At 44.9% G+C, this 13854-nt stretch overlaps 1 protein-coding gene across 1 annotated transcript in view; it reads left to right on the top strand.

The window, feature by feature from the left end:
• Nucleotides 1–2461: 2461 nt before the first annotated feature.
• The window catches only part of TEAD4 (TEA domain family member 4), a gene marked incomplete at its 5' end in the record, with an annotated part of 42362 nt that continues 30969 nt past the window's right edge, over nucleotides 2462–13854 (top strand). Inside the window, one exon of the mRNA XM_010132491.1 lies at nucleotides 2462–2716. Coding sequence (XP_010130793.1) covers nucleotides 2462–2716 — 255 coding nt within the window. The remainder of the gene's footprint in view (nucleotides 2717–13854) is intronic.

Here is a 13854-nt window from a genome sequence, read left to right on the forward strand (position 1 = left end):
TTGCAGCTCCAAATGCAGGTGGTGCCATCAGTACGCTTGCTGGCACACCTTGAGCTGCTTTCTGAAATCCTCCGTTGCTCTAGTCTGTCGGCTGAGGTTAAAACTAGTCTGTGCCTTGTGTTTGTGGAGATTTTAATGTGCATTAAATCTGGAGGGTCTTGACAGCCTGCAGGGACTGGGGGTGCGTGGGGAAATACCGAAAGAAGAACAGAGAGCTTCTGTTTCTCTGTCAGAGGCCCCCTGTGGAAAGCTTACTCCTCTACGCTGATTACCCGGCAGGACAATCTCTTGCATACCTCTGTAATTTTTTTATCAAGCGTTTGCCAGTGAAAGGGGATGTCTTGGTGATAGATGCTTGGTGAGGGAAGCAACTGTTACTGTTCCTTTGAGGGTCTCTTAAAGTCACATAGCCTGCTCCGGTACCATTCACAGCGTGCTTGGGACGTCTGCCCCAGTGGCAAAGGCCAAGTGTGCGTTACCCTTTCTGTTGCCCTCACCTCCCATTTTATTCTTTGTTCCCTTCTTCATTAGAGCTCCAAAAAATGTATAGCATGGCTTGAGAGGTTTGAAGTAATCTTGTGTACGGACTGAAACGGGTGGATGGACAGTGGTAAGCCCTTCCAATGGTTCAGATGTTCTGGACAGTCTCATGGGAAAGAAGTTGTGAACTGGGTTTTCTAAATGGCCCTGTGAACCACTTGTGAAGGCGATGCACCGTGATGTAAGAAGTGTACTTTGCCTAGAAATCAGTCAGATGCCCAGTGTTGTCATACTTGTTTCCTGAGCTTTTTGTGCACTGTGGAGATGTAAAATAGGTATTGGTTGCTGTCTAAAGTCGCTAAGGAAAAGCTAAACCTTCTGAGAGCCAGTGTTGTCAACTCTTTTTACAACTTTAGCTTTTGAAATTAAAAAATTTTCAAGAATTTCTGCTTTTCTTAAATCTAGTCATTATGGTCTTGAAGAAGATTTTGTGGACATGAAAACAAAGAAGAAAGAAGCCAAACAGAGACTGAAAAAATAGTGTCTGATGTAATGTTTTAAGTTTCTGGAGCCGTGAACCCTGCAATTTCAAAAATCTGAAGTTGAATAGGCCTGCTTTTCCTATTTACCAGCTAGGGCATGGCATAACTGCACAAGTTTTATTCTAGCTAGTTTTTCACGTAGATCGTGCCCAAATTTTTCCCCTGACCTGCTTTACATCATCACTCTGATGTTTCTTGTGATAGTCTGACTTGTCATGTCAGAGCTCTCTCCTTGCTCTCTCGTTCAGTACAGGTCTGATGACTCTGTTGCTCTTCTGGGAAAAAAAAAAGGCTGATTCCGATTTTCTTGCTGCCCAGCTCAGTGTGCTGATGTGTGGGGAAGTTCTGAACTCTCATTTAACTGGATTCTCAAATGGTGGCTTGTGGACGTTCTTTGTAGCTCAGATAATGAAACCATTAAAAAGGTAAACAAACAGCTTTGGCACTAAGGCAGGGGAATGATCTGGGTCTTTAGAAGCTGTTTGTCTTTCGAGAGCTTGGTTGGAAGTGTCTGTATGGTCTGAAGTCCCTTTTTGAGTGTTTTAGCAGCTCTGCTCAATGACTTCAGCCTCTGCCATAGGCTTCGTAAGTAGACTCTTAATTTATTCAAATGTTCAAGAGATAGCAGCTGCCTGCTTAGGTCAATGGGAAACCAATTCCTGCTCCTGCCCGGTGGCAGGTCTAATAGCCTGAGACTTGGTGAAGCATGAGGGGGCAGAGCGACCCAGAGACCTGCAGGAATTTGCCCAAGGTCGTTCTGAAGATAGGCAGTAGAAACAGGCTAAGTGCCTGGGATTCTTGGCCTGCGACCTAGTGCCTTTATCCTTTTACTCATGGTGCCTTCTGCTTCTGCCAGGATGTAGGGCTGAGATCTGGGAGACGTTGCGTTAAACTTTCTGGCTCCAGGAACTGGTTTTAGAAGTGCAGCTGATCCTTGAGAAGAAATGTCAGTGTTAAAAATGACACCGACTATTAACTCTGATCCAGTGAAACAGTATCTAAGAAAATTTCAACCCCAGTGCTCCGTAACACTAGCTAATTCATCACCGCTTTATTCTGTGTAGTCTTTCACGTGGACCGAATCCCCGTATGCGTGCTTCAGGAAGCTAAGTAATGGTTACACAGATAATGACAGCAGAGGGAGAAGAAATCAGGTGACAAAGGCACAGCACGAAGATACGGTGTGTGAGGAGAACTGGGAAGTGACAGAGAATTAATGAGGCAAAGGGATATGGGAGCAGGCTGTTCTATCAGAAAGATTTGTAGAAAAGGTTTTAATCTCGACATAAACAGACATCAAGCCTGTGGCTGAGTTCCTAGTTAAGGTAAACTTCAAGCAAAACCCTCCTCACTGAGGTTTTTTGACTTTCTTCTTTAGCATCTCCTCGTTTTACTAGAAAGGAGGATTTCTAACAGATGGGATGTGTTTGTTGTCACAGGTTCCGAGTCTGCTTCTCTACGTGTCACCTTGGAGTTTCTAGCTGGCACCATTACCTCCAACGAGTGGAGTTCTCCCACCTCCCCTGAGGGGAGCAACGACTCAGGGGGCAGCGAGGCCTTGGACAAACCCATCGACAATGACGCTGAGGGTGTGTGGAGTCCGGACATTGAGCAGAGCTTCCAGGAAGCGCTAGCCATCTACCCACCATGTGGACGGCGGAAGATTATCTTGTCAGACGAAGGCAAGATGTATGGTAAGGAGAAAGAAAGGGCACACCTCAGCACTCCAAGCAGCCACTTGCCTCGTACCAAATGATGATCTGGATGAACTCTTTTCTCTCAGGTGTTCCCAAGCTGAGGCAGCTGGTTGCTTCGGGTTGTATTTCGGATAATCAGTGAAGATGTTAACGTTCATAGATCAGAAAAAGTTACAGGTGTCTTTTTCAGGGGAGTATCAATACGGTAGATCCCAGAGTTGAGCACGCTGCTGAACAAATCTTTGGATAGGTGTCGTATAATGGCTTCATGGTGTGACTAAGTCTGTCTTTTATGGTATCTGTCACTATTGTCTCCAAAATTCTTGTTATCCGTACAGGTGAAGGTCTGAGTCTCTGGTGCCCAAGGGCCGAAGTTCAGCCCCTGAACCCCTGAATGGCTTTACTGGTGGTGTGCAAACACCTGCAGTTTGTTAACTAGCCACACTTTTCAGATCTTAACGGCGGAAAACAGACCTCTCCGGATCCTCCTTTTCATTCTAGTTTGTCTTCTTTATAGCCCTGGAATGAATGTCCTGTAACTGTGGATTCTTTTCAGCTTGCTAACGAAGATACCCAGCTCTGAATGCAAAGAAATGCTGGCTTGCAGCTGTAGAAGACATCAACTTTTTAGGTGGTAGATGTGATTTTGAATTGGATTTTTGACCTATTTCACAGTTAAAATTTCTCTCTTGATTTTGTCCACAAAAAAAGCTGGTCTGGATTCTGTAGCTCAGTATTGGAAGAAGCCACCTGGTACTTTTGGGACTAAAAAGCAAAGCAAAGCTGAGAGTGCACCATATTTGGTTAAAAGTCCCAAGGTGTTAAAGCTGTTTCTCAAAGTCCTAGCTAAGCTGTTACAGAAGACAGCCCTCCTCCTACCCAGTCGGTGCCTGCTTTTTTCCTTGGAAATCTGTGTGGCTTTGCAGGCCCCATCATGGGAGCACCATGCCCTGAAGCTTAGTGTGGAGCACTTGATAAGTCATTCCGCAGGTTTCTGTCCACCCACGGGGCCATTGTTCCCTGGGACAGTGACTAGATTGCTATCACTGGGGCGAGCTGGGTGGGGTGTTGTTTACACAGCCTTATCTACAGTGGATGCTTTTGCTGGGTACATGCATCATGGTACCTGTACAGAGCAATTTATTTTGAGTAAGGCTTATCACCCTGAGGCTCAGCAAGTGTCAATATTCTTATGTAGACATCAATTCCTGCTCTGTGTTGGCACAAACATTTTTGTGGTTGTCCTATGGAAACGATCAGGGGACTGATCCAGCTTCAAACTAGCACAGCCAGAGAGGGGGGAAAAAAGTGAACTTTAATTTGGCCCCCATGCGTTTCACAAATTTGTTTCACAAACCAGCTGTTTGTACTGGTGCTTAGAAAATGGGTGATGAGTGGGAATGAGCAGCCGTGGTTGAGGGGAGGAGAGGACTGCTTCTTTTAGAAGGGATGCTTGCCTAAAATGTTACTCAAACTAAAACAGTACTTGAAATTAACCCCATGGTTATGAAGCACAGATTAGTGACATGCTCTCTGCCACTGTAAGTCTGCATCAGTGTTCTTGACGAGTGACTCTTAAAATTACTGGTGAAAAATTAGTTGTGTTTTAAGACTGCCTGCATTTACTGATCATTCTGCACAGTCTCTGAACTGCTTCGTCTTTGGAGTGGATGTGTCAGAGCAGAGAGTGAAATAGTCTGGGAAAGAAATGAGAACAAAAGTAAAAGTGAAGTAGATTACAGAAACCAGTGAGACTTAGCTGGGGCCTGACCTAGCATGGACTGGTGGTTAGTGGAAAGTTTCTTTTTAACTGGACTCATGAGCTGCAGAAGGTAAATAACCCACTTGCAGGGTGAAAAGTTTAGGCTAGGCTCTGGGAGAAGAAACGAGCAGCTTTTCTGCAAGCCCTCCCCCACCACTCCAAATGGGACAGTGTCCCTGCTTGCCTTCAGTGCACCTGTTCCCAGCACGCATGATTGGTTCAGTGTGCTCCTGACAGAGCCCGGGGCAATGATTTATGCCCTCCTTTGCTTACGGGTCTCCAGGATCCATGCCAAGGGAGCAGGGCCCAGTCTGGGATCCGTAGAAAGATATGACCGAGCAGGGAGGGTAAATATAGTCCCTGATTTCATCTTCCCCACTTAGGAGCCAGCTCACGGACAGGACAAGCGCTGTGCGGAGCTGGCCCTTCCTCCCAGGGAAGGCTGTTTAGCTGTCCTGTGACTGACTTGCACAGAGCTCGCTGCACCGAGGGGCAGGGCGTTACGGACAGCCGTAAATGCCCCTTTCCCCTGACAGAAGCGGAACCGTTTCGCTGTTTCCCACCGAGGCGTGGCGTGGCGCATGTGGTACTGCTCTCTTGGGCGTGATGCTCCAGGCCCTAGGATCTCTTCTATGTGCAATTTATATACGTCTCACCTGTGGTGAGGCAACCCGTTACCAGTTTAAAGTTAGTAACTTTTACCAGCAAACATGTTGAACAAAGCTAAAGTGTACCAAGCCAACATGAAGAACTTGCACCGTTTTGTTCACATACATTCGAATTACACAGAAAGGGGTGTTTCAGCCTATACACAGGCTTCGTGTTCTTCTTTAGAGTCAGCCTGCTGCTTACAGCTCTTTAGGTGACACTCTGCTGGCTGCTGAGTGGACATGATTCCTACTTCACGCAAAAGTTAGCCAAGCTTTTCTGCGTGCATTGACAAATCTGCGTCTTGGTGTCTTTGCTGCCTTCTTTTCTTTCATTATCTTTTCCCTCCCTGGAGGAGTTCCATTACTGGAGGCAGCATCCTGACTGAGTAAGCTCATACCACAATACTGCTCCAGGTACAAGCCCTCACGGTCCTCCCCAGCAATCTCTGCTTACTACCTGCTTAAGGCGTGAAAACCTGTCTTGTCTGATATGGGATGCGATCCTTTCTTCTAATCATTGAGTTGACATTAGAAGCAGTGAGTCCAGGGCACCATTAACTTACTGATCTGGTGCCTTCTCGTAACACTAAGATCCTGCAGGATAATTTTGTAAGTGTTATCTGCTAGAATGCTATGGGGGTACAGTGTTACAAATCTGGCTTTTACATTTTCCAGCTATGTTTTTCCATGGGAGAAATAGTATCTGTAATTTGCTGTAATCTGCTTACTTGCACCAAGTAAACAATCACAGAACTGGGTGTTAGAGACAGTATCTCCTGGCATCTTCAGTCCTCATCTAGAGAAGGGAGAGGGGAAAAAGCTTTGTACCTTAGCATGATTTGCATGGAGATGCTGAACAGAGCAGGTGTCCTGATGACTGAAGACAGAGAAATAAAAAATAGTAACTAGCAAAGTGATACTTATTTTGACAAAACACTTCTGGAGCCTTGATTTACAAGTGAAGAATTAAGAGCTGTGGAAGAAATGAGCCACTGCCGTAGCTGTCCAGCGTTCCCTTCCGCTGCACGTCTGGCTCGGAGCACCTTTTTTATGAGAAACTAGAATCGAATCGGTGGCTGCTTGTTCGATGGCTGTGCTGTGGGAGGCAGCAGTTTAGCAGCTGGTTTACAAGCAGCTCGGCCATTTCTGTGCTGAGCAGGGTGGGGCAGACAGCTGGGGGCGGTCATCTATCCCCCAGGCTGGTGATATCTGTGAGTTCACCCTGATACAGTTGATAGGAAATACTTAAAGATGTCCAAATCTCAGAGGGTGAATTGCAGAAGAGGGATAACTATGTTACTAGTTCAAACCTGGAGCAGGCAGTGAACTGCAAAGACTTCAGTTTGCAATGTGAATTGAGCTGGCATAAAAGGTCTGTCTGATGCCAACACCTACCATGTCCCGGGTGGTTCCTCCCACCCCTGTTCTGAAGTGACTGAGTACATTTACAGGATATTGCCTTCATCTCAAAGGCATATGTTATCAGTTATTGAATGTTTTCCCGGAGCTCAAAAAGTATAACTTGAAAGCAAACAAATAAACCTGAAGAAGCACAAAACATATACTGCCTGTCCCAGTTCATAAACACTTCTCCTTGAGGGGAGAGAGGAGTGTGGCAGCTCTTACAAATAGGAAAACCTTCAATGTGACAGTCTTCAAATGCTTTCTTCTGTATCTAGTGCAGCATCTCACCTGATGATGTTTCAGAGCAATTGGAACATGCTGAGAACATGCTCGGTTGACAATGAGCTGGCTGGCCCAGGGGGTTGTAAAATTTGCATTTCAGCTGTGATATCCCTCAGAGGTACTCCTGCAGTTCCTGTCTCTTCCATTATCGTGACCTAGTGAACTATAGAATAGCCCTTTATCCCACAGTTTTAGTAACAAAATTAAATCTCCAACTTTAAACACTAGAAGACAGAAGAAACTTAGATTCGTGGACAGTCAGACACGCTCCCCATTTGCTAGTGGTAGGTGTGATGTGTTTGCAGTTGTACAATAACAAGGTTTTGTTTCACTGAGTCGGCTTTCAGCTCTGCTTTTGTGTGGTTCTAGTTCTTTGCTGTTGACTAGATAAAGCCCCATTTCTGAAGACATTTGCAGCAGGTTTAACTTCTGCTGGAGTTTGTCAAATTTTTCCTCCTATCTCCTTTGTAAGCTGAGTTTAGGGTTCTTTATGTTAAACTGTATGTCTGTTTAACTGGTGTTTTCTCCATGCAAACTTAAAAGGAAATATATTTTCATGAGTTCCAAGCACTACCTGAATATTGAAGAATTTACTGCTTTCGAAATGCCAACCAGCCAGGGAACTGCTTGCTCTTGCAGTTAATAGAGTTAATAGTTAGAGTTAATAGGCTGTGGCATCTTTCCTTAACGTGCTTGGTACTGAACAGCACTTTTATTGTGTATTATATGTTATCAAAATTATTGTTGTTACTTTTTTGGGGTACTTATTCTGTTGTTTCAACAAAGGGCATTCTTTCTCCTGTCTCTTGATTTTTAGCACCTTTTAGTCCCATTTTTATCTGTCAGGCTTAAAATCAAGCGTGTTGTGTAGGAATGTGTTTTTTCTCACATTTCTGCAGCTTTTGTCATGTTCATGTAACGTCCTTCACTAGCAACAGTACATTACCCTTTTGACTTTCCTTCTGACCTTTTAATTTCTAAACTTCAAACGTTTAGTAATTCTCCGAGATAGAGTTGATCTGTAGTCAGCAAGGCATTTGTTCTGATTTTTTTCATTGTGAACGATGTAGGCAGTTTAATTGATTTCTAGTTTAGTAAGCCAGCTTTATGCTTCGTAGCTGTAGCCACTCATCTGCCTTGTACTTGAGAGACTGTTTCAATTTCACTTGTCAGCCTTTTCCTTGTTCCAAGTCATTGTTTTGCTCCTGCTGTGCTTCTGGATAACTTTACACGTTTCCAGTTTGTTTTCTGTAAAGTTTTTTTGCATTTTTAAAAACACTGCATTCTTTCACCATCGGATCCAAATATTTCCAGTTGCTAATCTGCTCTTAAATATACCAAATGGTTTTTTTCTATTTAAACTTTCAAATTGAATTCAAAACCTAGGAACAAAACCAGACGTGGAAAATGGAAATTAATACTGTCCACTGACTTGGGTTTCTTTTCTCTTTAAAGCCAGCGCACGCAAAGGGCTCTTCTGGACGGGTTTTTCAAACATGTTACCAGAAAGATCTCAAAAACACGGAGTGAGTTCTGAGAAGAGCAGTAAGCATGCCAGACTTAACACTGAGCTCTGGGAGTTCAAGGGACTGGTTTAGGAGGAAAGATTAAAGTAGCTAAATATACATAGCTTGGCTAAGCGATGACTGAAAGGTGGAGGGTGGGGGGACACATAATAACACTCTAAAAATATTTGAAGGGTGTTAACATTTAGGAGGGAGAGGGATTTTATGTGCAACATGTGAGCATGACTAGGATTAATGGAAGAGAAAGAAGAAATATAGGGTGGGTATCATCAGCAGCTTCACGACAGAATGGTGCGGAGGGATCTCTCTTCTGTAGAGTTAGAATGGAAATGCTGTTGCTGGGGACTTTTAAAATTGTGTCAGACTGTAAGGAAAGTACTTGTAAAACTAGTCCCCAGGAATGGCGTGCGTGCGTGCATGCGTATGTATGTTTTGTATGAATGAGAGGTAGATTCTAGATTAGACGTGCTGTGGTCTTTTTACACAGGAAACAAGAGCGGGCATTAGGTAGTGACCGAGTATGGCTTTCCACTGTACTTCTCTGCAGGGTTTTTGTCTTTTTTTTTTTTGAAATTGTTAGTAAAACGATTTATACTACCTGTGTTTTTGTGACATGAGTAAGTTTGTTAGACTGATGGACACAGAGACTCTTTCTCTGGTCCGAAACATGAAGAGCGGACTTCAAGATGAGTAACTAGGACTGCTTTATCAGAACCGAACCGTCTTCTGTTGGTGAGTCAGACGCTGGGTAGGGAAGGGTGACAGCATTCCTCAGGCAAGGGGGTGCCCGTACATAGAGGGAGCTGCTAAGTGTTAATATGCAGATTGCATAGAGACCTGGCTTAGGAAAAAAGGAGCTTTCCTACTTCTACAGTGCATGTCAGCACAACCTCAGACAGGAACTCCCGTAAAGTCTCTTTCAAGGGCATGCCTTCATTGCTGGGGGCATGTATGAAATACAACGTAACAAAACTTTATTAAAGTATCCCTATACATCTCTTAAGCTAAACCAGTTCAAGACAACATAACCCTTCCAGGGTCTTGTGCTTCAAGGGGTGGCCCAAAGTGAAGGAAAAACGCTTGGTCAGAAAAGGACAGTGTTACAGCTAAAAGAAGAGGCAGCATTCTAATTCATGTAGGACCCAGATAACGAGCACAGGAGAAGTAGGAATTACCCATCAGTTTGAACAGTTGCTCATTAGCTAATCCATAACAAGCCCTGTATTGTCTGTGTATGGTGAAGATCTGGGCAGCAAAACTGGGCAGGCTGTGTGCAGTTTGTGCCCAGACAGATGGTCTCGTAAGTCTGTTGGTCCCTGGCAGAGCTGACTTAAACCTCTGGGGCCTGGGTACACCTGCTGCCGCAGGGTGCATAGCTAGCAGCTGTTGCTCATTGCTGCCACCTTGAACTTGTGACCCATCTTCTGGGTACTCCTTCAAATTCCCCGAGGCTTACTGCAGCCACATAGACACGCATGGTCTTGGTCTGTCTCTAGCTTCTGTTTTCATCGTAACTTTTTCATATAAAATGTCTTTAGAATCGTACCTCTTTCCTCTCATGTGTGATTTGTACATTAATTGCAAATCCCTTTTCAGGAGCTTGGATTTGAGTCTGTGAACTGGAGTGGCAGAATCGTAACCAGTGCCCGATGGGATAACTCACTATGAATGACCCAAGTTGACTGCTATAGACACAGGCCTATTTCTTAAGTATGTCGGTATTACAAGGAAACACACGTGCACGTGTAGTATTTAGCACAATGTTGCCTTCAGCCTTTACTGGGGATTATGAACATTCTTGCATATGAGTGTGGCATCATCATCTTTAGTTGCAGAGTGGTAGAAAATGGTGCTTGGAGGGACCTTCATCTCATCTGTTTCTGTGCCCAGAGGCAAAGCCTGATCTACTTAAGCTGTTCGTGTCTAGTCTGAGCCATTATGGCTAAGATTGGAGGAAAGGGATTTGACAATTCTAGATACAGCAGCTTTCATCTAGAAGCTAGTTGAGGCACCTAGATATTTGCAGATTTCATTCTGGATCCATATGCATTTTTAGGTATCACTGCAGCTTGCTTAGTTTTGTTACCTTCTTGTTCCTGCTCTCGTGTCGCTGCCTGAATCACGGTTGCCCAGCTATCTCTCAGACTTACAGTGCGAACTCAGTCAGGGAACAGGTGTTGAAAGACTGTAGAACAGAATTTCTCCAGTGATAGGAGCAGAAAGAGGCCAGGGGAGGGAATACCACAAGCCACCGTAAGGAAATTTTCTGAGTTTTGCAGAACGTAGCTATTATCCAGAGGAGTTCTTGGGTAGCTACCCAGTTATGAAGTCTGCATTTCTGCTAGGCTCTTCTGTCCACATTTGTCCTTTCACCTGTTACAGAATATGACAACTTTAATAACCATTTTTGCTGATGTTGGGATGATGTAAAATGGTTCTGTGTTGAGACCAGCAGTGTGTTTCCTTTGGAACAGTGAGATGATCTAACAGTTCACTACCGAAGAAAAACACGAGTTGCCTCTCCCATTTCCCTGCTGCTCTGCTCTCGTTTTCGTGCTCCCACTCTTTAGGCTAACTTTGGTTTCCAGCAGACTGCTTGCTGTTCAGTTTTAGCTTGCTAAACTGATAGCAGACTATGGCAAAACGAGCTGGATAGATTTCTGCCAGAGTAGGGGCTGAACTGACCTGCGGAACAATCTGGTGAGAGGCAGTTAGAGGAAAAGAGCAACCACTTTTTCAGCAGTAGCCAGTCATTTGTTTAAGCTGAAGCTGTAACTTGATGATCTAAAGTAATCATGGACCTTGACTGCACTTACGATGGCAAAAACTGAAAACGGGTGAAGTGGCGGCCGTTCCACTTTCAATGTTAGTAGCATATAATGCAAGATCAGTCTCGGGGTTCTTTTGCCCTCCTTGAAGCTGCTGTGTAACTTTCCGTCGGTTGGCTGGGACTGGTTCCTGGTATAGTCTTACGTGTTGAGTGAAGCAGTCGCAGCTCTCCACAGGACTAAGCCAGAGCAGGCCAGTTGCTTTAAAAGAACGGTATGGTTCTGTGCGGGTCACAGCAAGTGGCTGCATGGATCTCTCAGACCCCTTTTAGCTCAGATTTCTGTGGGAGCTGAAGCCTTGAGTATTTGCTCAGCCTGTCATCTGGGCACGTGCACAAGATTAGCCCTTGGGCAGGAATCTGCAAGAACCAGTGTGCTACTGGTGCCAGCGGAGGCAGCTGACTGCAAAATGAGGAGAAGGAGAGATGCTGAAGTGTTTGCTGTCCTTTGAGGCGATATCACTGAAGTGCTATCGAGAGTTGCTTTTGGATACCCTGCTGCTATTGGAAGTATGGAAGCGGGCAGGCAGGACGTCTGCTGACCTGAGGAAGAATTCAGCAGATGGCTGGGTCTGTAATGTAGAACTTGGGCTCATGGGAGCTGGAGGATGTTGTTACAGTTAAGCATTAGTTTCAGCGCTGCCCTCGATGGTCGTGTTTTTCTGAACCTGGGCCTTAGTGAGGAAGCTACGTTTGTGACAGTCTAACGTTGTTGTTTGTTCTCAGGTGTCCCGAGAGACTGAAAGCTGTTGGTTTGACATGCCTTGCCATGTAGGATTGTTATTGGCTATTTCGGGTGTTATCTGATACACTCTCTGGCATATGAAGGACTCACATTACTAAATGCAGCTGCTTTGGTGTGATCGTGGGGTTTCCCAGCCAAACTGAATCTAAACCATTTCTGTAAGGTTCTCATCAGTCTTACGCTGGGAAGCACCAGAACATGTCACAGCTCTGTTCCTGTTGCAGCCCTTAATGTGTGTAAGGAGGAGTACTTACTGGATGGATTATCTTAGATTTCTCTGGCCCGAGGTGATAATGTGGGAAAACACAGCTGAGGAGGACATTCAGTTTATGCACTGAAAAACTGTGTTAAAGGAGGAGGGCTGGGGAAGAGCTGTGTAGCCTGCAGCTTCCCCTTAGGCTGATGGGGAGGGATCGCTGCCTGCATACGTTGTTACGCATCTTCACAAGGGGAAACCCCACGTGCCTTTGGGGCAGTAATTAGGAGGCACTTTAGCTCTGTCTAGCCTTTAGACAAATGATGCAAGTGCAGGAAGAGCCTTGCCCGTTTTCTCATCAGTCTGTATGTGTGTGAGGGTGAGGTGGAGTACAGTTCCAGGCTGTGGTTTCTCTGGTGGCAAAACTGGTTTAAGAAGTTGTGCCCGGATTCTTTGTCTGTTCTCTGTGCTGTGCCAAGGTTAGGGTCCATGTGGCCACAAAATGAAGTAGCTCACCAGTCCAATTCAAAATAGGCTGATTGGGAAGAACAAAACCAGCAACAAAATCCAAATGGGGGGGAAGGGCTTATTTTTGACGTTTTGGTAATTAAGAGTGGTGCGTATCAGGCCTTTACCGCCCCACTTCCCCTTTTCCCAGCGATTTAATTGGTACAGCTGCACACAGGAGTTTATGGAATATTGCAGGAGGAATAAGTAGCTGAGAAGAGGGGAACCTCTTCAAGTTGTTTTGCTGATGAAGGATTTGTGCTGTAACTACTGGGGTGACTGACTTTTCATTTATCTCCAATCTGTGTTTGGAACAACAACAACAAAAAGCTTCCCAAACCCTGCAGGTCTGTAATTATTATCCCTCAGTCATGCAGCTCGTGTGAACCGTCTTAAACAGGCCATTAGGAAATGTCAGTGTCTAAACGGGGATAGCACTAGCTGTGAATTCAGGTTATGCAGTGGAAAAGGAGAGGAGTAAACACTAACCTACTCGGGGAAAGGCCTTTTAGGCAAGATGGGATTTCACTGTTTAGACCAGTTTGTAAATGAGACAACTGAGTTTTATGGCCTCGGGCAGATTGATCACCGGACTGCAATTTCCTCAGGTGAAGCCCTTGACTGGTGCATTCTGCCCAGCAAATAAAGCTTCAACTTCTTTGTCATTTCTGAAGAGCAAGAAGCTCTGTGTTTGCACGGTCAGATGATGAAAACAGGTATTTCAAGGTAGAAATGACGATGTGGTGGTGCTAATCACTTCAGTATTGTGCTTTCAGGGATCTGATTGATCTGCTGGCTCAGTTTTCCTTGAGTCTTCATCTCAAAATCCCCTTGTTGTAGGGACTGCAAGAGCTCAGGGAATCTTCTCGTGGAAGGTTAGTGCTGAGCAAATTCGTGCGTGGAAGAAATGATAGAGTGAGGAAATTTTCTTCTCACAGGTGAATATAAAATTCTCTGTCATGTGTAACTGTGCTGTGGGAGCTCGAACTTGACTATTAAGCACTGAAGTTCCGCACCGATGTGCGGAGAGATGTCTTCATAGGATAGGCCAGTGCAGTAAAATGCAGTGTGGTTTTCTATGGGCTTTCATGGAAAGCGATCCCAGCTTGATGGTCACAGTGGTACGTTAGGTTCTTTCATTGCCTCCTGAATACAGTTCTCTGGATTCAGTGTAGAAGTTAGGATTGAAAATACAGATTGTTGAACAAAAAAAAGCCTCAAAAGGAGCTTGATTGG

The sequence above is a fragment of the Buceros rhinoceros genome, unplaced genomic scaffold, assembly GCF_000710305.1.
Source record: "Buceros rhinoceros silvestris isolate BGI_N320 unplaced genomic scaffold, ASM71030v1 scaffold10370, whole genome shotgun sequence".
In the NCBI taxonomy this organism is placed as follows: Eukaryota; Metazoa; Chordata; class Aves; order Bucerotiformes; family Bucerotidae; genus Buceros; species Buceros rhinoceros.